The sequence below is a fragment of the Mugil cephalus genome, chromosome 12, assembly GCF_022458985.1.
Source record: "Mugil cephalus isolate CIBA_MC_2020 chromosome 12, CIBA_Mcephalus_1.1, whole genome shotgun sequence".
NCBI classification, from domain to species: Eukaryota; Metazoa; Chordata; class Actinopteri; order Mugiliformes; family Mugilidae; genus Mugil; species Mugil cephalus.
In genome coordinates this window covers 12,697,020-12,723,737 of record NC_061781.1, presented here as the reverse complement: position 1 = coordinate 12,723,737, position 26,718 = coordinate 12,697,020, and the positions used below count along the sequence as shown (strand labels likewise).

At 43.4% G+C, this 26,718-nt stretch overlaps 1 protein-coding gene across 1 annotated transcript in view; it reads right to left on the bottom strand.

Annotated features, from left to right (window-relative positions):
• The window catches only part of myo10l3 (myosin X, like 3), a 51,219-nt gene extending 24,906 nt beyond the window's left edge, over positions 1 to 26,313 (bottom strand). Inside the window, exons 1-11 of the mRNA XM_047600644.1 lie at positions 26,023 to 26,313; positions 12,493 to 12,591; positions 4,551 to 4,709; positions 3,614 to 3,801; positions 3,260 to 3,394; positions 2,788 to 2,912; positions 2,659 to 2,672; positions 2,440 to 2,524; positions 1,969 to 2,075; positions 1,548 to 1,677; positions 569 to 687 (exon numbers count right to left, since the gene is read on the bottom strand). Of these exons, the coding sequence (XP_047456600.1) occupies positions 569 to 687; positions 1,548 to 1,677; positions 1,969 to 2,075; positions 2,440 to 2,524; positions 2,659 to 2,672; positions 2,788 to 2,912; positions 3,260 to 3,394; positions 3,614 to 3,801; positions 4,551 to 4,709; positions 12,493 to 12,591; positions 26,023 to 26,043 (1,182 nt within the window). The 5' untranslated portion in view covers positions 26,044 to 26,313. The remainder of the gene's footprint in view (positions 1 to 568; positions 688 to 1,547; positions 1,678 to 1,968; positions 2,076 to 2,439; positions 2,525 to 2,658; positions 2,673 to 2,787; positions 2,913 to 3,259; positions 3,395 to 3,613; positions 3,802 to 4,550; positions 4,710 to 12,492; positions 12,592 to 26,022) is intronic.
• Positions 26,314 to 26,718: the final 405 nt, after the last annotated feature.

Here is a 26,718-nt window from a genome sequence, read left to right as displayed (position 1 = left end):
AGTATGAGGGGGCCTGAAGGGCTGAGCCCAGCCAGGAAGGATTGTGTCATGTGTCACAATGTTCTCGTGGCAGATGGCAAAAAGGAAAACACATGCAGATGAAGACTTGTGAAATGTTCCTATTAATTACAGACGCGGGGAGACGGGGGTGAGTTATTGCGCCAGCGCCACGGTGCCTGGCTGCACTGCCTCCAGAGGAGAAGACTCTTACTTCACCCCCCCAGTCATTGGGCCTATTGTGCTTTTTTGACTCAGATCACTATCACGATGGCTTTATTGTGCCTGGAATCTGGCAGACAAAAAGCAGGAAATGGCTAGGAGTCACGCAAGGGATCTGGGGAGGCATGTGGCGGAGAGTTCGGGAGAAAGGCTGCGTGTGTGTGTGTCGCCGGGACAAGGAGATGGAGACGAGTGAGGATAGGGGAAGGCGCGCACAGCGTGTAGAGTCTTGATTAAGATTATAGTCTGGGAAACAGGAGTGGAAAGCAAATGTCTCAGTATCGTTTTTTTTTTTTTTTTTTTTTTTTGTGTGTGTGCGTTAGCTCTGTGAGTCTTGTTGTGTTGTTACCTGCTCCACAGTGAGGGGGGAGCAGATCTCTTCTCCTCTGAGGATCATGGAGCGCTGGGTCAACACCTCCGATAACTGGAAGGAGTCCAAACCGAGCAGCTCGCTGACATTACTGACCACTGAAACACACACACACACACACACACACAGAGAAGCACATTGTAGCGTACGTATAAGTAACGAGCATCCCAGACAGTTCAGGTGACTCCTATCAATGTCAAATAACAGATGCGCCATTTAGACTGTGATCCTATACAGTCTATAGGAAACTCTACTCTGCTGGCTTCACTGAAGTCGCTGTAATTCACAGGTTCTTTGCAAAGTGGGTCGGACACGGCAAACAAAAGGGGGCCTGGAGAAACAGTCGGCGGATTTAGAGAACGCATTTTTTTTTCCTAAAATAAATTCCACAAACCACTGCCCATTTTACATAGATTGAGCTCCACCAAATAAACACAGTTTTACCTGCTTATACTAACATTTTCAATGTGCTGTTTGGACTTTTCTTTGTTGTTTGCAACATGTTCTCGTGGCCCTAAAAGTGCTGTTGCGCTTGAAAATCTCATTTGCTGAAACGTTTCTCAGTTGTGTTTGATAAGCACAAGTCCAGTGATACTTTAATTTATCTGTCTTATATTTCCAAATGAGTCCTAGTCATATAAATAACAATTGATTTTGGTGCATATTACATGGAAAACGCATATTTCCTTAAAAGAATTATTACATTTAAAACCATTAGCAGTCTCATTCTTTAAATATTGTGAACATCTGATGTATTTTTATATAAACTTTCATAAATGCAATGCCTGTAGCATATTTAGCTTTCTCTGTTTGGCTGAAAATAGTAAAAATGTTTTAATTATATAAACAAATACAAACAATATTTCAGCCTTATAGGTCCTATCAGTATTGCACCAATTCAAAACCTGTGTAACTCTAACACACAGTCCATCTATCGCGTTTCAGTTCCTTCTTCTACCTCCTTTAGACGTAATCTGAGCTCCGCCAGCAGTCATGAATTCAATGTTGCCCATCTGGAGTACAGCAGACAGCAACTTGAACACGTCCCTGATCTCCTCCTCAGTGAATTCCATCACTTTCAAGGCTTCCTGCAACACCACAGAGACAACAAAGTGTCACAATGAGGCACATGGAGACGCACTAAATTCATTCAAGTCTTGACAGCAACAAAACGCAATTAGTTATTTCCCGCAGAGCTATAAAACACTTTAAAATGTGCCCGTCAGGCCAACGTGACACAATCAAATAACATGTTTCCCCCCAGGCTCATGTTTTCTTGAAGTGTGGTCTCTGCCTTGTAGGCTGGGAATTCCACTTACGATGAAAGGATTGTGGCGCCCTCTGGGGGTGGTACAGTAAAAAAAAGTATTTCTCCTTACCATCACACTGTTAAAGAGCTGCTTGTCATCCAGACTGCTGTCCTGCACACAGCCTGACTGGCTCAGGTAGTGATACGACTCAGGACCTTCAGACAAGAGGTACATGTCTGCAACACAGAGAAGAGAGGAGGATACATGTAATAAAATATCAGTTTAAAACTAGACAAATAAGTGTTTCCTATCTCATTCCATTCTGCCAATCAGTATCATTTGCAGTTATTTGAACAAGCTACTCATTAAGACAGCTGTCACATAAATATATTTCAAAATAAAACAGTTAAAATATTTATATATAAACATATATTTTATTTATATGTTTGTCTGTTTGGTTACTTTTCTACACAATATTAGTGTGAGGTTAAAATAATTTAGCTGTTAGTAAGTAGGTATCTATTACACAGCAGTCACATGCTATCACTAATGTTAGCATTAGCATTAGCATCAGCATCATGACACTGTGCAAAAGCCAACCTCTGTGGTCTTTGTCTGCTCCAGCTAATAGCGCGTAGAAGATGTGATAGTTCCTCTCGCCGGGATTCTGCCGAACCACGCGGTTCTTGGGAAGAGAGGAAAAATGGTTATTTTGAAAGTGCATGGGTTGTTTCTTTTTTTATTATTATTATTATTTTTATTTACTATGCATCAGATATGGGTGTCGATAAATGAGAACCTAGCCAAACACGGCCTCACCTTTTCCAGCAAATCTGATGATTAAAAGTCAAGGAAAACACTGAAGAATTACAGTAAATCAAGCAAAAACAAAGAGCTTATCTAAAAGCCTGCGCTGACTGTACGTATGAGCGGGTTTGTGAAGGATACAATCGATGATGCAGCCTCCCTGGATGTTTCCGTTCTGGGAAAAGTGAAGCTGGATGAACTTCCCGAAGCGGCTGGAGTTATTGTTGTACACGGTCTTAGCGTTCCCGAATGCCTCCATGATGGGGCTGCAGACGGAGGGATGAGAATAAAGCAAATGTCTAAATGTATCACACCGTTTCTACTCTAATGACTACTTTACTTCACATTAAACATGTCCTGCAGCCTTGGTCTAGGTCAGCGGTCTTTAAAATTTTTTTTATGGTATTTGAAGTTTTTCTTTACTTATTAATCACTACCATTGACTAATATTATTGGATCCCACAAAGAGCCCATATAAAATAAACCTTAAAGTCTCAGTTTTTCAGAACACTAAATGTAGCTTAAGGTGCATAAAATATGAAGATAGCAGGTTCAAAATCTTAAATGGTACTCTAATCAGACTTGTGGTCGGGGGTCGACACCCGTACGGTACCTGCTCTGAACGAGGGCCTGCTCCACCCTGGTGGTCCTCTCAGATAAAGGCGTCCCTGTTGAGTTTTGACTCATCACCGAGAGGAACTTGAGCAGCAGCTTGGTGCTCTCCGTCTTCCCAGCACCACTCTCCCCACTGAAAAGACACATAAAATGACATGCTGAAGCATTCAAAAACATTCAAATTTGGAACAAAAACCAACAATAGTTCACAGGCAGGACCACATGTATGCATTCACTGATTTGCGGGTCCTCTTTCGACCGCATAAATCAATTAATATGCACCGCGCTTTAGTTTCACGGCTCTCCTTTCGCGTTCGAAAGCCGCCACTGCGCTTTGGAGAGAGGTGCCCACCTGATGAGAACACACTGGCTGTCGTGCCGCTTCCACAGGCAGCGGTAACACTCATTGGCCACAGCGAAGATGTGGGGAGGCAGCTCCCCCATCTGGTGCTTGCTGTACAAGTCGACGGCAGTGCCATCGTACAGGCCTGATATCTGCTTGTAGGGGTTCACTGCCGCCAGAATCGAACCTATGTTGGTCTGAGGGGAAGTCAAAGAACGAGGGAGAAGATTGTTAGTGTTTCACACGGGGATTTGCAACAGTACAATCACACCATCAGCCCGGTAGACTCACACCGCACCGTACCTGGCCCAGTTTGCAGCAAGGCCACGAATATATTAGGATCCGCTGGCCCTGCTCAGGTAACTTTGGGGAAAAGTGTCTCACTTAAACTGTGTTTGTGGGTCAACCCGTGATACACCCCGGTGATATCACTCCGCGATGCAGTGCGCACAGACTGGGTGAGCCCTCTAAAATGAGATTAGGGGATAGGATTTCCAAAAACATAGCTGAGCGCGGAGATTATTTTAATAAAGCCTGGAGGGTGTTCCAGTGGAAACTCAGCGTTTTAACGTGAAAGCGATCATGGGAAAGAAACAGAGGTTCGCTTTATTCCAGCGTTTACTATTTTTACAGATAAACCTTCACTCGGACTGCTTTGTTTGCTTCTGTTTAACTTTTGGATTACTTTCCAGAGCTTCTGTGCCCGTGTGAGAGAGCAAAAAGCATTAGTACATGAAGGTGTTTTCGCAGTCATGTGGAAGTGATTCAGTCTCACAGAAAACACTGTTACATGAACCACACAAAAGCCTGACCTTTCCTGGGCCTGTTTTTTTTTTCTTGATGTACATTACGAAATTCACAGAAAAAAAACAAAAAAACAAATCTCTCCAGACCCACTGGGGCCTCGTGGCGGCACACACGGACGCGCCCACGGATTAAAACTTACATAGATATTGTCTTTTTGGTAGCGCAGAAAGAGGTTGTGCATGATGGCGGCTTCATGCAGCTCTGCCAGTGTGGACATGTCCTCCACACCATGGATGCTGCTGGGGTGCATCGGGTACACCGTCTCTCTGCTCAGCTCCTCCCTCTGCAGATGGATCGCCTGCAAGAACACACGCACGCACCCAGAGACGAGTCAGTGCCAGCGTTGAAAAGTTAATGCCCGATTCTGATTGAAAACAAAAATAAACTCTTACGCGGGAACAGACCGCATACTTTTGGGCTGTTTGAACAAGAAGAAGACCGAAAGTTGTAATGGGCCGGCGCTCAATGCCGTTGTGTGTTTAGTGTCAGTGTTGTAATAACAGGAAAAAAAACAGGATGACGGGAGGTTTACATTGGGGTTTGGTGTGTCACATCATTCTGTATTACTGCAAAAACATATCCTGTACTTCATCCTTCAAACAGAAGACAATTTGAAGTTTAAGATGTTAATCAACCTCCTGGCACAACTTCAGTCTTACACTGCACTGGTGACAGACAGAACCAAACAATCATACGGAAATAACTCAAGTTGAAAAACAAAAAGCAAGACAGATTGAATCGCTGATGTACGCCTGTCTCTGCCTGTTGCCAGCATACCTGGCAGGTAGAGACTTTCTCCTTAATTCATGCCCGGACACCTCTTATAGATTTGTTAAATTCACTGCTTAGTCCCTCTAGTCTTGTCATGTCCAGAACCATCTTTAATACATGAGAGCTGACGGACAAACTGGAAAAACACTAACAGAGACTCTAAAAGGTTTTTTCAGACTTTGTGGCTGTCCGAGTCCTGATGCACAAGACGCGAAATAAGACAGACGGACGGCAGCCGTTTTGGTCGCTTAGTGATGGGAGGCTGCGCTCAGATCAATACTGATGGATAAGAGGCTGCGGTTGTGGTGTCCCAGTGCATTACTGCTGGCTCTCCTGGCATGTCTGAATGCGTCCCAGTTGGGAGAAGACGTTGGGTTTCAGGGAACCGCTGAGTCAGCGCAGACTGGCAAGTGGGGCTATGTGGGTAGCTGCTGATGCTTCATAGATGAAGAAGATTTGAGAAGGTTTAAATGACGGGAAAGTAAAATGATGATTCTGAGGTGACGTTGTTGTACTTAAAGGGCCATCACGAAAATTTGTATGGCCACTTGGTGGCAGCAGAACAAGCTATGAACATAATTTTGTAACAATAATCCCTTTTAAAAATGAATATAGCCCAGCCCTGATCTGGTAAAAATCCAACGTTAAGTCTCCTTCTAGTTCTTTATTCTTATTTGCTGAAGTTCACAAGCCACAACCCGTTGATGTTAGTTAGAAAACTAGAGCGGGTTCATCCGACTGAAGTCATTTGACTGAAACCAACTGTCTACTGGGGGATTAAAAAGAAAACAAAAGCAACTGAGTAGGTGTCCTACAGCATGGTAGAGGGGTTTCAACACGTATGTCAGTTGCCAGCTACAAAAACAAAACAATAAGCTAAAAGGCACTAAAAGTGGATGATGATTAATTCTGCTAACTAACTTTAATAACGACGGTTGTACCACAAGAAAGTCTTGTGACTTTATATGGATGCTTTTCTTGTCAAATCATAAGAGACTTCCAAGTCAAAGCTATGTTTATTATGCGAGCTATGCTTCAAATTATAACCACACAGAGGAGACTGCATGAGAATAAAAACTGAGTCCTTCACAGATATAGTAAAGTCCGGACAAGTGCAACATTGTTGAAGGGCGTGATGTTCAAAATGATTATCACATATTGTGCGCGTTTTTCTTCTTTTTCCTTTTCGTGCAACTTATTAACTAAAGTGCATCACTACAAAGGGCCTTCTGCAGTGAGAGAAATGATAAGTTGGCTGATTCCGATCTCGTGGCGGCCAAGTCAATCTCGCCCTCAGACGTCCATTAGAGTATTGGAGCGTGCCGAGACAAAAGCACGATAACGACGCAGTCATCTTCGGGTCGTTTTTGTGGTATTACGGTTCGTGAAAGGGTGAAGACCTGGGGGAGGGAAGCAGCATGTGTGGTGATGTCATCCATTGGGCAGAAACTTGCAGATTTGCATCCAGATGTCCCTTTTAAACCACCCCCTCTCCTCTGGCCAATTGACCGTTATTAACTGAAGGGCCTAAGTGACTCATAAAGCAAACAGTTTTTCTCCTGTAATACACACAGGCAGCATTACAAGTTTAATTCAATTTGCAACAGTCAGTTTATGTGGTCATCTTATGTGGTAAAACTGAGGCTACAGGGGATTACTGATATAAAATTCTTCACATTGTGAACACTATTTATTTGATAAACTGACAGGATTTTGAAAGCCTTGCGGCGGCCTGCTAACAAGGGCTGATCTTTGTAGCAAACACTTGAATGCATGAGATCTAAAGTCTCAAAATGCTGCAGGCACTTGCAGAATTGTGGCGGGTGAATGCATCAGTGTAAAGCAGAGAGGAGTTTTAACTTAAATGATCTAGTTCAGTATTATCAGTCACAGAGACAGTTTGCTAACATTAGCTAAACTGAGAGGGAGCAGCAGTAAAATGAGAGTGAGCTCCCTCCTTCTTATGAAATAGTTGATTAATTAATAAAAAACATGGTAAATATTAACCACCTCTCAGGTCCGATTTCACTTTCTGTTGACACTGATGACAAGATTGTGTGTCGACACCCGCTAAAAACAAACCTACGATACGTCCACTGCCCATGTTGGCATTCTTTACATTCCCGAAACCAAAAGTTCAAAGTGGCACTGAGGTGGCCGGGAGCGACGTTGATTCAGGTTAACAAACGACTGCGAGAAGAAGCGGAGCAAGATTACACTCTCGATTTCACCTCGGGTTTCAAAGGAGGAAAACAATGGGCTGGGAACTTGGAAAGACCCTCGCCGTGAAAATATAACACAAAAGGCTATATTTTTGTTTGTCAGTCCCTGCGTCGAATTAGGAAATCTCTGTTTATGATTTTCTATAAATAACTTGCTGTTAAGATTTCACAGGGAAGGCCTCTGGGAGTTTTTCAGCATCAAAAGAGGTTTCACATTCCTGTGATTGGCTCCACTGTGGAGTTGGTGTCGTTGTCTGCTTCATGCCTGTGAGATAAAGTCACTGAACTCTATCCTCACCGAATCTCTTGTCAGTGTACAGTATATTAATCTCTTTATTTGTTTCTAAATAATTTACTGACTAAACCACGTCCAGTGGATGAGACTGAAAGGAAACTTGGATAGAACATAAGAGCAGATAAGGTCTAGACCAGAGACAGACATATTATTTACTGGGCCCATTTCGCTCCCTATGCAGAGCTGTAATGTTCCATTAGCGTCCATTTATCAGTAATACATGCTGGAACAATAATTCTTTGTGAGCTGCAGAGCAGTCAGCCCAGCCTCACATGGTACAACCAGCAAATTACAACACATAAGGGACAATAAAAGCTTGACTAACACAATCCTGCAATGTAACACTGTTCAAAACAATTTGTTTTGAATTTATATGTAAAAGTTAAAAACATTTTGAACGCAAATTACTGATCAGACCGTGATTCTAGTCTGTAGACAGGCGCTATTTTCCACAGTCACACCTCCACAAGGGTACACAGCCTCATCAATGTTAATGATTGGAGTGGTGTAATGATGACTGGCGACTGTTTCATGCCACTTACAACAACATGTGATTCACGTTTGATTAGCTAAGTTGTTTGCTGAACAAATCAATCCTCTCCAAATGGAGTCTGGTGTTAACTTAACGCCGTCAAACTGTGGCGTCGGCCATGTGGCTGGACACGAGACAGAAACAAATACAAATAATAAGATGAGTGCACCCTGCCAGCTGTTTTATGGACACTTTAATGGAAGACTATCGGGCACATCAAATTTTAAGCAGAGCTTAAACTATTCGTGAGTAACTGATTCACTAATTGATTAAGATGACGTAGCCTGCGGACGGATGCGTGGATGGTAGTTGTTTTCACATAAAAATCTAAACAGCTCCCTTTTGTAAAGATGCCTTTTTTGTGTTATCTGAAAGCAAACTGATTACAGTCACATTTGAAAGCAATAAAACTGATGACTTAAGAAAATAATGTGACGTTGCAGCCTTAATATCAAGCAGGCCACAGTAACTGATAACAAGCTACTTTTTTCGACGTAATTACTCAAACAGAAATTTCTTGAATAAATTAAAATGCAGGCAAATTAAAAGTTCCACCACAATAAACGACTATGTGGTGGAAAAAGCTTGTTTCTAATCACGGAGCAGTCGCAGCCAGCTGAATTTTCAACTTTCTTGTGGCTGCGAGGCTTTTTCTTTTTGTTTCTTTCTTCTCCACTGAAACCACACCCTGCTGCTGCGCTTTGTTCAACCAGCTCTACTGAATATTCACATGTAGGTGGAGTCAGGCTCCGCGGCTCAGAGGGCTCAGAGGGCTTAGGTTTTACTGTGAAATATATTCAGGCCTTGAGATAGACACAAAAATCACAGGCTTGAGGACACAAACACAGCTTTGTTGTCTGTTTTGCCTCCATCTCTCTTCCTTCTTTTTTCTTTTTATACCCTTTCTTTCTGACTCCCTCTGTCTTACAGTGAATCCATCTGCTGATGGGTGTGTTCCCCACCCAGACCCGGGAGAAATGGGGAGAGAGTGGGAGGGAGGCGTATTATTAGTGGAAACTGTGAAAACAAATTTTGTAGCACAACAAACTCAAAAAAAAAAAAAATGGCAAATGTTAATATCTGTATTTCCTAAAATGGCAAAAAAATATTTGGTTTACAACACTCACAGAGATGACACACAGAGATGACACACAGAACGACGATGTTTGTGTGAGCACGTTGTTTCTGCGAGCTCACTCGTGAATGCACATCCCTCACATAAAGGCTTGCATAATGGCTCCATTGACTAATTATCCAGAGGAGACTGAGGGGCCATCAATGACCTGTTCTGAACCACAGAGACTGTATGTCTGCAAGCTCTGGACAACTTGGGGAGTCACACTTGGCGAGAGTCAAATTACATCTCTCACACTCGGACTGAGGATAATTTGTTGACGGCAAAGCAGATAAACAACATTTTGTATTGGGACAAATTTCTGTAGTCAGACTTAAAATCAAATGACAAAGTGGTCTAGTTTATTGCGTGGCATCCTTCTTTTTTTCATGATCTTGTTGCTTAATGGGCCAGTTCTTTTTTGGATTAAAAGATTAATTATTCGCTCTATAAAATAGTAGACATATTTAAAGTCCATCGTATTTTCCTAATATTTAATTTGATGTCATCACACGTCTTGTTTTAATGAAATAACACAGGGATTTAGGCCTAGATCTTTAGCTATAAGACCAAAAGAAGAATAATTTGTGACAATTTAGACAAACTCTACAAAATATACAAATATAAACGATATATTCATGAGGAATATTTTGTACTGTACGTCTAAAATGATTCATTCTTTACAAGTTTACACCTGTGGTAGACCAAACAAGTTAAATATCTGCTTATTTCTCACCAGCAGCAGGTATTTAGTTCAGGTGACAGATCCTCGACCTGCTTCTCTTTACCCCTCTGGAGATAATTCACACACTGTTAATCCAGCTGGTGCCATCTGGCCCATGAAAGTACACACACAGACACACACACAAACAAACCCACAAGACATTCAGGTCTCTGTTTCAGTGCATCTGTTGTATCTTATGTCCACTCAAGTCTATGGCGCGTTGTTTGGAGGAGACAGTGATGAATGCCGATGCGATGGATAATGTGACGGCAGCCCAGTCGGCCTGTTGTAGCCGCCGACGATGCGGGTGAAGGCGCTCTGGTGGGTGGGGCACCCTGGAGTCAAGCTGAGCACTCGGGCAGGCAGGGGGATGCTGAGGGTAACAGCGTAGCTCACCCCCTGAGCGGAGGGCACTGCCAGGATACATTAAACCAAGCTCCCTCTGATGTGGCACAAAAACAGTAGGAAACTAAACTTGATAAGAGGAGCTGGACTAAAACGCCGGCGGCTCAATCAGGAAATGACACATATACCCCAGCACATATGTCAGCCAGGAGCCCGGGGATCACATAAGGTCAGCCAGCGATCCTGAAGGTGGAGACAGTCTGTTCCTCAGTCTCACATTCCTGTCATTCTGGCTGTAGTCTTAGGACCTAGAAACCGAGGAGACACCCAAACGCCTGGCCCAATAACGGACATCCTGAGCTCAGATGTCAACAGAGAAAGTCAAGCTCGGCCTCAGCTGCAACGCTGCGATCCCAGCTCCCAGTCACCCCGAAAAAAAATTCACTTTAATCTCATGTTATTTTTTTCTTAATACCCACTGAGGGTGGTGAAATGTTCTCGGACTGAGAGCTGCCTGCATTTTGTGGTTATATTCCATCGGTCAGAGTCATCCCTGCCCGTCTTGCAACACTTGGTAACTCCTCACACTGCAAGAATCCCCACCGCTGACCACAAACGCACCACGGAACATGAAAGAAGGGCACGCTGATGAACAGTATGTTCCCTCTCGTGCATATTTTATGATTCGCCAAAAAGTAGTAGCGTAGATGAACCATGCCGTGTGCATCACTAACTCATGATTTCATATTCATGTGATCACTCACTGCCTACAGGGTTATATGTTATGACAGACAATATACACAAGAGTGATGGTGCATTTACGATTCACAGCCTGACAAAAGGTCTGTGGTTGGGTGGAATATTTAGCAGTAGATGCCAATCATCACGTATGAAACTGATGCTTCCAGAGAGGTGCCTGGAGTTCCTCTCCACCCACGGGGATCTTCTGGTTGGATTTTATGCAGTAGTGTGCTCTCAGCGGTGCACCATTAAAAGTTCACCTCTAGGTTTACAGGTGAAGGCAAAGTGATGGGTCTAGTGAGAGGTCGGCTAGAAGACTCCACAACAATGGATGGATATCAAAAATTGTTCAAGCTCAAAATAGCCTTAATGATTGTTGTTCTAAAACACATGGAGGAAACACTATTTGTTTTCGAGAGTCGTCATTATCAGTACCAGTGTTGATGAGGTCAACATCAACACTTGTTCAGTGGGAAAATTGACTCTGGTCTGCACATCTGTTCATGCACCTTTATCCTTACAGCCACACAAGAATTATATGACATGAACCACTTTGAGACGAGAGCTCATGTAGAAATGATGCTGTGGGTCTTGACCCTCCCAACAGAAATGGTCCTCAGCTCTAAAACCCTGTGGTTATGTTTGAGCAGCCGGTGACTGTATGGAGCTCGTGGACAATTATATATACTGCTCATAGATTTTGATCAGTACAAAGGCGTTCCACGTGAGGAGACTGTTTGATCTGTAGTTTATGGCTGACAGACATCTGAATGTGAAATTATTTAACTGTCCATCGCCGGCCCCCTCTCTCTTTCTCTCTCTTGCTCCGTTCCCCTCTCTCTCTCTAACAGGATTTCCTCCAGACACAAAGACCACCATGCACTGCCAAACAGATAAGCTTGGGCCAATGACTTGCCACAGAGACTCCATTCCTGTCATTCTTACTTTATGACAAAAGGTGTTGATCCGGCCGTACGGGCCTCAGATGAAACACATGTGTGCAAACAATTAGCTCTCCCACATACAGTTTTAACAATGGGCAACGTACCTAACAGTGTAGCCTTGTGTGTGACAACAGGAACCGAAGGTGGGTTTCATTTTAACACTGTATGTCAGTCAAGGCCTATGGGATACTGCATGTGTGCGGATGATGCCACTTTTGTGCGTTCATCAGTTAGATTTTCAAAAGCACTTTGAAAAAAAAAAAAAAGAAGAAACGCTGAACCCTATAAACCAAAGGGTAAATGCTTTATGGTGCAGAGACACTTTGGAGATGAGTGTTCAGGACAGTCTGAAGTGACTCAGAGGCGGCATCTGTGAAAAAGGAGTCTGCTTACCTTGCCATAGTCTGTGGTGAGGACCAGAGCCGAATCACTGCAAGAGCTGACAGTGGAGGGGAGGAGCTGCTCTTTGTGTCTCAGCCAGACACGGGCCCCCTGCAACACAAAAGCCAGCACAACAACCTTAGCATCTGGACACTACTTATTGAAGCGTCACACAAAACCAGTGCACATTTGCATTACATACAAATATTAGGAGTCCCTCTAATGCTCTTGGTGCTCAGGTGGAAGTTTGATCTAGAAAAATAAACATTTCTAGGCATGCAGGTGGTTGAGCAATTGCATCTTTTAATAGAAATCTTTTTTTTCCATTTTCTCCTTTTTCTAACATTGCTTACCACTGCGCTTGCACATTTGTTCTGGCATTCAGAAGAAAAAAGTGGTTTGCCAGGCTTCCACACTGAGGGTGCGCCAGAGGCTCAAACTACCACTCATATACTCTCAGTAATGCTGTCAAAAAGGCTTTCAGTCTTTGCTTCTGTGGCTGGTTCGCTCCATAAAAGAGAAGGTTATGGGCCCGAATGAGCATTTGCCGCTTTAGCAAATCAATCAATATAAATCTTTTTTCCTGCCTCCCCGTCCTTTCTTCTTTTCTATATTTGTCAAAAATAAAGAAACCACAACACACTTTTCGCCCTCATCCAGGATCAGATGCCAGTTCCTGGCAGCGGCTGACTCCAGCGCCACAAATGATCTGAGTGGCGAGGTCTCCTGTGTTTGTGTATCTGTGCGGAGTCACTGACCTTCCCAGACATGTTTGTTAGCAGCTCAGTAACCAGAATCAAAAACAGGAATCTGAGGCTGATTGCTCAGACGGACTGTCATTTCCTTACAGTGTGTGGAGGACACTTATAGAATGGGCACTGTTTCAATGAGGGCAGTCGACGAGAGCAAACGCCAGCCTGACGCCCCTGGGGCCCACTAAATACACATTTGTCAAAAATTGTTGAAATCTATCTGATTGTGAACCTTGGCAGGTTTAAATGATACCATTCTCAACCCCTCATGCATAAATAACTGCAGGTCGATTTCCTAATGAATTACTAAACTGAGTTTAGATAAAATATCTAACCTCTAATGCCTAATTACCATCTTATGTGACAAGCAAAATGTAGCCTACAGAAGTTTGTCTATTATCAACTATTCGACCATTAATCATCGCAAGTGGCACCACTGACATGGAAGCATGGAGCATAAGCAAAACATGCGACCAACAGAGCATAAAACAGAAGAGATCAATATGCATGGATTCCACTAGGAAACCTTATACAAGGTCACCACTTCCAGACATCAATCCTCATTAACTATTAACAACAGGCTGCCACGGGTGCACACACCCTAATTCATGGAGCACAAATGTGCTCGCCACCAGGGTCAGCACAAAGATCAGGATGCTTCTGAAACACAGAAACATTAAATAGGGAATTATTCCATTACAAAGTCCTGGTCTCTATCTTTATCTTGTGATTCAGCACAAAGAGTCACTCAGTCTAACCCAGCAGTCTAAAAAAGACACTTCTATCATCAGGGATTCTTTTTTTTTCTTCTTCTTTCAGTCGGCTAATGGAGCACAGCTAAATGTGGCTCTCAAGCCACTGGGGACACCGGTGAGTGGGATAAAGGGGGTCGTGTAAATTAGGAGGAGGAGGCAGAGGGGGGGAGAAAGAGGAAGGGTGCGGGCAGCTGATAATGTCCCGCCTCCTATTGTCTGGAAATCCAGGCGGACAAACAGAAACATCGGGACGCAAATATAACAGAGGTATTCCGCAACACGTGGCCGCACATTAGCACTGTTTAATATGTGACGATCGGCAGCTTTCATGCCAGCGACTGACCGTGTGAGCCTGGTACCAGCTTGCCGTGTGTGGCCTATTCAAAGAAAAGCTTCTTCACGTGAGTTTGCAGAAGTCCAGTGAGGAGATTAATAGTGTTTACTCTATAGATTTTAAGAAGATCAGCTGGTGTTATGCAACTGGACAGCGGAGGGGCTTGAATTCCGACGAAATTTTGCTGGTGCACTTCATCTTGTGGAGGTTATTTTGTCTCGTGACTACAAAACAGACAAAGAGAATAAACTAGAGCATGTTGTAATAATAAAGCGATTAGAGATCCACAATGGCTGACATGTCGTGACACGGGAAGCACTGGAATGGCTCATAAATCCAGCAGTTTTCCACATCACATCCACTATTGCACCACTGAAGAAATTTCAATGATGCAAATATTAAAAGGGGAAAAAAAATCCAGAGAAAGGTTCAATCGCTGAGTCACATGTTTTCCACTCATAATGAAGGGACTTTTTAAAAGGATGCCTCATAAAAAAAAAGGCAGATACAATCTCCACACAGGGCACACAGTTTACATTTGTAAAAACAGAAATTAAGAGACTAATTAAGATTCTACATAAAACTTCACTCAGTGAGTCAACACTGTATGGTAAACCAAACTCAGTGACGAATTGGCCCATAAAGACTCTAATGCCTGGCTTGGCTTGCTGCACCAGCATCTTTGCAGAGTGACTTGTACTCTGGAGAATTGCCCACCAGCCACTATAATCAAAACTTTGCAGGGAAAACCAACCAGCGAGCTACTGTACAAGACTAGCAAGTCTCATTTTGCACGTGACTTGGATCTGGCAATGACTGATTTATTTTTTTGGCAGTGCGTAAAATAGCAGAACTGCTATCGTGTGTTTTCTCTGGACTCGGTAAGTGTAATTAATAATTCATGATCCAATGTATTCAAGTGGATCAATAAGGGTCATTTGGTAGCCCTAATGCCTGATTTTAGCTGAAACGTACACAATTTCCCTTCACGGGAAAACAAAACGTCAGCAATAAAGGTGTGAATAATTGAAGACGTAGATAATAGTCTATTCAACAGTTGTTGTTGATGTTTAGTCTACTGGTCTATCAACCAGAATCATGTGCTTGGGGAGACGTTTTCCGGTGCCTGGAGCATTAAATAGAGCCAACATGTGATGTGTTTCGTTGTGACGTGGTGACCATTTGTTTGTGCCTTGATATGTGTCAGTGAGTGTCTAAAGAGTCTGAAGACGAAGGGTATAAAGTCAAGATGAATTGTCTCAGCAACAGATGGTCTGACCAAAACTCCTCCCACTTGTCCCCTCCATCCTCGGGAGCTCCATCACTAAGTCAGGACAAAGGCAACCACCTCTGACTGAGAGCTCAGGAGTTAACCAGGCGGAAATATCCCAAACAAAGGCCAGCTGGGACACAAAGAGGCACGGGTAGCGCTTGTGTTAATTCCTCCTGTCCTGAATTACCTGCTGCAGCACAACTAACCCTTCCAGACCAGAGACACAGTGTGACCACTTCTTGCATAATAATCACTGGAAAGTACAATGTTGAATTGGTAATGAAGCCCAGTTGTGCCACTGGGTTTAATCATTAGGTGTCAGCTAACTACACTCCTGTGCCTCTGCTAGCCAGATGTTCTAGCAGATCCATTAAAAAGCGATGCTGAACTGCTGCCATGACATTTGCAGCTCAAGCTAATTTCAAATTCTTAATGCTGCATGTCATCCAGCAGCACATGAAGCGCTCCAGAGGCAGAACCGGCTGACAATAGTAACCCAAACCACCGAAACAGGCCGCAGGCCGGCGCTCCATCTTGCTCTCTGACACAGAAACCGCTCGGGCTGAATGACGTGATCCCAGAGTTGGAGGCTAGAGTTTCGTCAACTCGCATAATGACAGATTTGCTAATGAATGTCTCTTAAATATTTAAGGGTATACACAGTACAAGGCGCCACGGCTCTTTGTCAGCCCTCTGGCGTGGCATGAGTGCAGGCGGTATCAGGTGACCGCATCAGCTGGGACAAAAGAAAGCTAATTAACTCCTGACTTGGACACAGTTGAGCAAATAGTTATGATAAACTAATTTCTTGGATCACAGCGTACTTTCAGGGAGTGGTGAATGAGCGCAGACAGCAGTGAGCTGCTGTCGGTCCTGCAGGTAGGACTGATGCCCGAGAACATCCAGCTGGATTCCTGGCAAGCGTATCATTTGTTAGACAGGAACACAGGAACGTATCCAGCAGCAACACACTGGTCCAAAAGAAACTCTAGCTGTAGCTGCTTTCACTTGTCCACTGCAAATTTCCACGTTTACACACATCCCTTCATTCCTTAATTTTCTGTAGCCGCTTGTCGTGGGGGTACCGGTGCCTATCCCAGCTGACAGTGGAAGAGAGGCGGGGTACACCCTGGACAGGTCACCAGTCTATCGCATGGCTAACTCAGAGAGACAGACAACTATTCACTCACACACCTACGTCCAATTTAGAATATTCAATTAGCCTAACGAACGTGTCTTGGGACGGTGGAAGGAAGCCAGAGCACGCGCAGAGAACCCACGCAGACACAGGGAGAACATACAAACTACACACAGAAAGGCCCCAGTCGGCATCCCTTTCTGCTGACTTATCATTCAGTTTGCGAGGTGTTTGTCCAAAGTGTGCATGAGTTCTCAATGCACATCATTCAGAAGCAGATGTTCAACAATGCATCTCGTTTTTAGGCATCGGGCTTTTGTGCAGCGCTTCATTTACACCTCAAATACTAGGACCTCATCTTCATAACAATAGGGAGCCATAAGGCCAAGTCACTACCACTCTGCAGACAGATGTGCAGTCCACAGCACTGGCTGAATGGCCTGGATTTAATAAAGTCAAACAGCGTAATGGCACGTGCATCTGTGTTTATATTTTAATTTTATTTTTTTACAGTAGATAAAAAACTGAATACTGAATACACTATGTGTACTAATATATTCTTTTTAAAAACCCATGCTTCTGATGCACAGACTGAACAACACATTGTGAATTAAACTAGAACAAGTTGTTTGGTGTTTCTTTCTGATTAAAACATTTCTCAGATATGGGGCTACTAAAATTAGCTAGCATGGCTTTACACAGAATGACAAAGAGCAGTTAAGTTTGCCACAAACACAATTTAACCAATACAGTGAAGTAGTTTATTGCTTTGTCCCGCAAAAGGGAGCAGGTAGAGAGATATCTCCTGAACACCGACTGAGTGGAACAAGGAGGATTGTGCCAAGTAGCTGGTGAGATTAAACAAGGAGGCTTAATGCGAGTGGGGAGAGGGAATCTTGGCAAAGGTCCCTCTGGGCCTTTGGCCGCAAAATTTCCAGTAGGTGAAAAGCTGTACATTCTCAGAAATATCTTTTATACAGTAAATTTCATATGTTCAAATGTATCTTCTATTCTGGTGAAAACCCTCACTGGGCAAACTGTGCCATTCTCAGAGTCTCTTTAGTTGTCGAGGGAAATAAAAGTGTTCCATTGCACAGATTTTCCAAGAACTCATCCATACAGCTCTTTGCTACCACTAAGCCACTGTCATCACGTAGTATAAAGAAAAGGCAAAGAATAACTAACAGTGATTCATTCAATTTTGCGCCTCTGCAATATCCCTGTTTTTCTGGTTTCTTTGTTTCCGTGCTGTCACTGTACCGTCTGGCTGCTGCACATGGCACAGCCCATGCCCAGGGCCAGCAGGGGGTGAGGGCGGGATAAGGGCAGGGCGGGTGACTGAGGGGGAGAAATCAGATGATTAAAGGCAACCTTGACATCTGCGCTGGAAGACGTATGAATTAATGATGGAGAGAGCAGCTGATCAGAAATTAGCTAATGGAGTAGGAGGAGTCCCATGGGGAACAGGGCTTCCCCGGCCCCGTGGTGGAGGGGAGGAAGAGCGTCAATTGTTCTTGACTCCTATGAACAGCCTGAGCCCCCTGCAGAGGAAGCTATAAACAGAGTTAAAGGAAGATGGCCTCCAGGCAGCAGCCTCATCAGTTAACGCTGTGAGACAACCAGACATGTGGCTCAGTGATGCCACGGATCATTTTCACATTTAAAGAAAGACTGAAAATGATTACAGAAGCCACTGTGCCACTTAGTGAAAATCAAACACATTCAACGTAGCAGCAGTTTTCTTCATATTCATCACCACACTTAATGAAACTGAATGAATCACATCATTAATCTACCAACAGACAAGTCTGTGTATTTTTTGTAGGATCATGTGATTATGTGCATTTGGCAGTGTGTGTGGGTGTGTGTGTCTAACACACACTGCCTGGGGAGGACTGGTGTTTGGAAGACGCCTCCCCTTCATCATCTGACGGAGCTAATCTACTGTGTTGCTAATGAGTCTATTGAAGAGAATTTGCATAACAAATTATATCTTCAGGAGCACAACAAAAAAGTAGACGAGCACTTGACTCTGTGCCACAGATTTTTGGCACAGTGTCCTTTTTTACACCCTTATCCTGTCTGAACATATTTTCATTCCACTACTGTTCTTGAGTGATCAACGACATGATCCGGAGCTTTGCAATATTACACTTTGTTAACAAGAGAAGGAGCGGCTGGATGAGGCGGAGAATTTGAAGAGACAACCAGTGACTACTTAAGGTTTGATTGTATTTCTAGCAGCGCTTCATTATTTAGAATATCTCCAGAACCACCTGCCAGGCCCCCTCCTGTCTGGCATCGACGCATTTAACCCCCCCTGTACTCATCTGACTGTTATGGGGCCACACAGCGGGGGTCTTTCAGATATTCCAGGAATGCTGCTCAGTCAGGACTGTCAAGAGACTGCCCTCGGAGGAGGAGGAGTGGGTTTGACTGTGGGAGACATCTGGGCCACGGTCAGTGAGGGAGTGGTGAGGGAAGGTCAGTGGAATAATTACGTGAGGTGAGCAGGCTCCAGTTACGCTGCCTTTGACCTTCAGTGGTAACTTGTGCTTGTCCAGTCTTCAGTGTTTTTTATTTTTATTTTAAACATGTCATATTGTCAGAACTATGTATTGTTTGGTAAATGTGCAGGATAGAAGAAGTATGCTCATACTTCATGAGCATTTCTTTTCTCTTTTTGAAGATCGGTACAATTTGACGTGGAGTACCTCAAGGCATACTGTGTTTCTTTTATTGATTAAATAATTAATTTACAGAGTGAAAGAGATGCTTCGATCAGCTGTGAACGTTCTTCCTTGTCTTTCTTGGTAGTGAACTAAACATTTTGGAGTTTTGGACAAAACAAAATATTTCAAGTCATTCTGAATATCCCCAAAAAGAAATAAAAACATCAATGATTTTTGGTGTTGAAGTACAGGAAGTGATGGAGTGCGGGAGATGTGACGTCCTGAAATTCACTACTAACACAAGGACTCTCAAACGGTTGACTTATTGGGATGCCCCAGACCAGATGAATTAGCCATAAAACCGTAAGGAAAATTATCCTAAAGCAGATACTAACTCCACAATCCATTTTACACGCACATACATCTGATCGTCACATTTAAATCTAGTGATTTTTTGAGGTAAGTTATAATGGTATGAAAGAGGAGATAACTTACGTAACTGTGGTCAATCCAATTAGTCATACCGGAATTGTATACAAAGTAATTCAAAAAACAGTGAAACCACTGCCATGACGTCACTGACAATTCACTGAAGACTAAATAAAAGTGATCTAATTTTTCCCTAGCTAGAGAACGTTGAGTGTCATTACGCTGCATATGAGAAAGATGTGAAGTATGTACTGCAATGTGTCCAAGTGGGAGAGATAAACATACGCGGTCTTAAATACGTAGACATTCTTCTTCCATCTCAGCATCACAGTGAATCTTCCCTCAAACAGCTCCAGGCTGAACCACACACACTCGCATCTAATAAAACTGGTTGAGAATGGATGGGAAAGCTAATGTGTCATGACTGTGGATTGCGCCACGCTGGGTTGTTTGCTCCAAACTCTTCAGCCCATGGCAGCAGCAGCAACTCATGCAGCGTGGGATGTGTACTTAAACCCTGCAGGGTGTTCGTCCTGGCAATTAGCTCCGAAATTAAAACTGTAGCAGCAATCTCATCGCGAAAGAGTCAACACTATACAGTTTTTTTCTCATTCCACATGGCTGTTTAAATGTGTTTCAGCTAAAGTCATGGGGTAACGTAAGTTACATACGCACATGCTGTCCATCCCATAATAAGCTGCCTCTCTGCGGAGTAATCATAGGGGACTAAAAAAGGAAAGTCAACATCTGGGCTGGGAGCAAATCACAGGTTGGCTGTTATTAAGCTGCCAGACGAGACCTCTGAACTTGGAGGATTTGAGCGGCACTCATTACCAAGGCACCATGTCTGTCAGGTGGGGCAGCCAAGGTAAAGGCCAAAGCAACACTTTATTCATTATTTTTTTGCGTGTGGGTAAGCGGCGACAAACAGCAACTTTAATTTCCTGTGGTTAAGAATCCAGGGCAAATCCAATGCTCACAAATCTGGCGGGATTGATCTGGATTAAAGTCGGGCTTCACCTGCCAGAGAAGCACGGAGACATTACCGAAAATCTTTGCGACATGTGGCGAAGAGAAAGGACACTATAAGCAAAACGCTAATGGCGCACCAGCAACTTGAGTAGCCCATAGAGACATTCGGTCATATGAACAACATATCATTCAGAAACATCTCTGGTGACAGAATCTTTGTATTATGTCACTGCAAATAATGAGATGTATGTGTGTGTTACTGGATGAGGTCAATACCACTTGGTAAATATGAAGCTACAGGCAGCAGCTCACTAGAACATAATCCAGTGCATAAACACCATAAAATTATATATCCAGTCATTAAATTCATATTTGTACACAGGAGACCTATTAACTGTTGAGCTTAAGGGGCGCTGGTGGAAGCTTTCAGTTCTACCTCTGGAAAGAGCCTGTGTTGGCCCCATGTGTTCAGTCTTTGTGCTAAGCTAAGCTAACATTCTTCTAGCTCCAGCTGCATTTTACTATGCTGCACATTTCTTCATTATCTAAAAACCATACAAGTTCTCAAATATCTTTCCTCTTTTCTTCCTTTGAATTTCCTGTTGAGTTAACTCAACTGAACTAAGTTCTCCTCTCATGCTTGTGTTTTGACTCTTTTGACTCCAAGTACACATTACTGTATGATTTATTCACTCTAAATTTGCAGTTTTGGCCTGCAATGGTTTGGGATGTTGCAAAATAGCAAATATTAGACCAAGTGCCCTGAAGTGATTCATATTTCAGAGAAGGACACACCCTGACTGATAGATATACACTCACAGGGAGGGCAGGAAGGATGGGTGTTGGACCAAGGATAGATAGATTTTTGTATGAGCATTATCTTATGAAAATAAATGTGATGATCGTTCGTTGAAAACTGTATGATTACTGTCTCATGGGGGAGAATCTTTTGTGGTTTTGGATCGAGTTTTAGTGAGGTCAGCTGAAAAAGGAAAATTATTATTATTATTATTATTATTTCAAATTAGCATGGGTTAGATTTGCTTAGCAAAAAAGACTGGAGACAGTCACTCTGGTTCCATCCAAATGCAAGACAACCTCTCTGTCTATCAGTACCTCTAAATCTCATTATTTAAGTTATATTGTATATTGAAAGAAAAAACATTCAGTCAAGATTCATTATAACACACCACCTTATGTAAATTCACAACTTCTTGCTTTTACCTCTTGTGTGCCAGGCTCTTGTATCCAGTATTTCTACTAAGCTCTAAACTGAACCAACTAATTGTTGGACAGCTTCATTTTTACCAAATGATCTGAGAATAGTTGATTCCCAAAGCGCCTTGCTATCGTTTTAAATTTATTACCTCCTGGTGCAGACAAGATCATGACAGACCCCATACAGTGTTTTTTGTCTCTCGTCACAAACTAATAAACATGAATTGGTCTTGAGTGAAGAAACTGTGGAAAGATCAAGATATATTTCCCTTTTACAGGCACAGAAGGCTTTGTCTGGAGAGCGTGGTGATGCAGCAGATAAAACTAAAGTCAACAGCATGGTGTCAGCAGGAGGTTATCACAGCACTGAGTTCCCTATGTGTGAGGGTCAGCTCACTAGACGGGGGTCAGGTTACTGATAGAGCCACACAAAATGCAAACACGAGCTAGGGAGGTGAAAAGGCGAGGTGCAGAGCGCAGTCCCGGAGTTGATGGCAGTTTCAAAGCGGATTTAAAATGCTGTAAAATTAACTGAGAAGTCCGAATTGAACTACTTCTCAAAAGCTAACCCAGCTCTCCTGATGCTGATGCTGATGATTATGGGAAAGGATTATCAGTGTTTTGTGGTGCGTGGTCAGACAATGGCTGTTGGTAATTAGCCCCTGTGCTCTTGTGACAGATTAAACCACCTCCAGATTGTGCCAAAGCTGCAGGAGTTCTGCTGACGCACACGTAAACCACTGCCTGAGTAATAATACCTTCCTCTGTTTGATCAGAAACAACCGGCCCTGTTAATTCACCACAAACCTCTAAACTCAACAGTGCTTTTCAAAAATCCCCTGGTCATATGTGACAATGCACACAACAACCGTCTGAAGTTTAACTGTAAATTAAGACAGCTGTTTGAAGAAAGATTCAAAGGAATGCAGGGCCCATTAGTCATATTTTAACCATTCCTTCCTTCCTTCCTTCTACGTGCCCCAACTTCACTTCCTGTCTCCTTTCCTTCCTCCATCGGCCATCTGCATGGAAGTGAGTAGCAATCATCTCAGATTCTCGACGCTTTAAAGTGGCAGCTGGAGGAAGTGACAACTGGGCAGAAAAGACCCTGACATCGCAAGAGAAAAATAGTCCACCGTCTACAGCAGGTTGGCCTTTCTCACGTTACCCCGAATCTTTATACTGAGCGTGGCTCCGGCTTCAGAGAGCCAGACATAAAAAGCCCATAGGGCTGCGAGGGTTGTGTCAGGATGGGGAGAATGCGTCTCTGCGTGTGTGTGTGGAGGGTGGTGGCGATGGTGTGAAACCTAAAGCCGTGCCACCACAGCTCTACAATGCAAGGATGACAGGCGGCCATGACCGGGGAATTTGAGGGGTCAAAGCTGGGAATTTGGGATTCCCTCTGTCAAAGTCTCTGCGAGAGGAAGGAATCTGGTGTGTAATACTTGGAAGGAGTTAACGGGTGTGGAAAGGTCCTCGTGTGGCTTTACAGTGTGTAGCAGCTGCTGCTGTAAAAGAAGCGATTACCAAATTTAGAAAATAGCTGGGATTCGACTTCATCAACCGGACGTTACACATAGTCAAAGCGTGTCAATGTTTGTGTATGATCTGGTACATCTGAATGGGTAAAAGAGAGGAAGAGGGAAATGTTTATCTTGCAATGCTTATTCCATGACAAATGAAAGTCTAGTATTCCGGCAGTTGCGAAACAGTGATAGGATTTGCGATGCTCTCCAGGTATTTACGTGTTTGGTGGGTCACGTCCATTCAGAGGACGGATTGGGTGTGGAGTAAGGGCAGAAGTGGTGAGGGCTTTACAGCGTGTCGGCCCCTGAGAGCCAAATCTGCACTGACGGACAGGATGGGCTTTCAGGGTAAACCCTTACAACACACGCCCTTGTACCTGCCACTCCTCTTACGTCTTCCTGTCACCATATTCATCATCACAACCAGGGACAGCTGATTACTGCCGACTCTTCATGAATACTGGTTCATTTCTATAAACCCAAACTTCTTCTGAAATATAAAAAAAAAAAACTTGGAACTAGTTTAATCAGTTAAAGGGCCAGGCATAGTACCAGCGTGTTGACATCTACATTGTGCTAGCTGTCAACATCAGACCGGGAGACTCACGGCCATGAATCATGCATACGATTTGTCCCGCTGCACTTGTGCTCACAGAGTTTAATCCTCATCTTAGTTCACTTCCAGAATTTCCGATTAATTAAATCCACACTGTTGCGCAGTGACATTCAAGAGATTGGCTGCTTTCCATGACACAGAAGCTCCCTTTAAAAACCAGGACAGCTTGTTTATTCCAACTCAGTTCTGATAACAGATGTGAAAAGATTTATTTGTACTGTAGCATTTGTCTATCAATGAACTTTTGCAGTGGTAGAGGGTTTGACCTTTTCTGTAGGCCAAAATATAAATATTCAGTTGAGACTATGGCGTCACAGAGTTTAACCAAGACCTCCCTCCCTCTCATGTTAACGTTATAGCTATGTTGTAGTTTGACGCCGCATAAATGACATATTTGAAGAAAATAACAAAACAACAGTTTTCTGCTGATCTTTTCTATTCCATGTATGATGGTCAAAGGGGCTCATCCCATGTGAATACACTAACAAAAAAATCCCATCTTTAATTAAACTCTGACAGCATCACATACACGCTCCAAATTGCTACATTCTGCCCAAATTACATGGTTCGTTCCTTCCATATAAATCCTGTCACTTGTGGTTACATCACATGAAATCAGTTCGTACGGGACCAAGGACACCAAGTCACAACTGAGCAGAAACCTTCCTCTGCACAGCACATCACTCTAAAATCAGATTATGAGCCAGAAACCAGCTCACCTCCATCTGTTCGCTACTCAGCGGGTTTACAGAACAGAATATTAAACACTCCAGGTGGGATGAAATATGATAGCTGATTTAAGTTATCAAGAATTGGTGATTTCCCTTATTTCTTTCTATTTCTATAACTCAAGGTTAGCGAGACTCTGGGACTAATTTCCTTCCTTTATATATCATCTCGACATCACAAGGTCTGGTGCCACTTACAAGTTTTAATGACCGTGAGCTAAATATGAAAAGAGAGATGAAAAACTCCATCCGAAAAGTTGCAACGCTGCAACCTTTGACACTTTAAACGAGATTGTGACAGTCTGAAGCAGCTCGGATGGAGAAGAAGAAGAATAATCCAGGAGTCACCTTTGAACCTACGGTGAGTCACAACGCGGCGCATCCCTGAGGACAGACGCGGCACCAGCAGAGGTACGAGAGGCGGACGAGGGGAGGAGATTCACAACGCTGCACATTGTGTATCTTCCTGGGAGAGTGTGTGCCCTCCTCTGAGTCAGAGGGGGATGACAAATCAGACCTGCAGCCAGTCTTTGCGTGGCCTCTGAGGGTGTGAGCGTGTCTGTGTCTGTGTTTGGACAGATTGGCAGATGACACATCCTTCCAGCCTGTACGGGCATTATGCTCAGCATTTACAGGGAATTAAGTGTTTGGTTTTGTGTGCCACAGATTTAAACAACAAAAGAGGGAAAAGTCCCATTCAGTCTGGGGCACGGAGAGGCTGTGACAAGTTTGTGTTCCTCTGTGGTAAATTTATCTGAGCAGAGATAATTTTAAGTGGTTTTTAAACGCATCAGACGCTTGCTTGGGAAGTCAAGTTCCCACTACATCCTGTGGACCAGCCCTGTATAGGACGTTTCAGTGGCTGAGGAAGCATCACAAAGACCACAGACATGACGTGAAATATATGTTTTTCTTTTTCTTAGTGGTTAATTTATTATCAAGTGCTTAAAAATACAAGGTTAAAATAAGAACTCATCTGCACACGCGCATCATGGCAAACCACAACAAACCAAACCACAAATGTCCCAAAGTAATCTAGCTGAGAGCAGACTGCTCTCCTAAAAAAAAAAAAAAAAAAGAAAAAAGAAAAAAAAAGTGTCTGATGTATGGAAAAAGTGAGCTAACTCACCTCTAAAAAGAAAGTATCCATCTTAACCACAGACCGACCCCTCGTCTCTTTGTAGTCTGACTTCAGGGTACCACAGTTGAGGAGGAGAGAAAGCCGTATTCCCAAATAATTTCCATCCGCCTCGTGAAGATGAATGAAAGCTCTTCTTTTCCTCTTTGCCACTCGCTCACCAGACTCGGCCGGTCAGGACCGAGCCATCCTGCACACTCCTCTGCCCGGACACTTCAGACTTCTTCTCCTTCTCGCTTTCTCCGCCGCGTCCTCGGCGTCCCGACAAGCTGCTGAGCTGCTGCCCTGTTTCTGCTGTCTAGTCATTTCAATGGAGCCGGCATATTATGCAGAGAGGAGGAGCCTGCGGGGCCACAGACCTGCCCCTCTGCATACGCCCTCTTTGTTTGTTTCTACAAAGACTGCACACATTTAACGCCAGACAGCCTACCCTTAAAATACTGGCAATTTAAATAATAGTAATAATAGAAAAAATAATAATTTAAATGAAAAACACCAGCATGGGTTTACTTCCATCCATATGTGCAAAACTGAGGATAAGCAGAACCATTAGATTTACTTCCTCCTTTGGGAAAAATAAACTGGGAAGGAAGAGGAAGAGGTAGGTCAGACGGAGTAAGGTTTTATTTTAGACCGTTTACCAGGTGGCGAGGATCTTAGGGCAGGAACAGTTTTGTGTATTTTTCA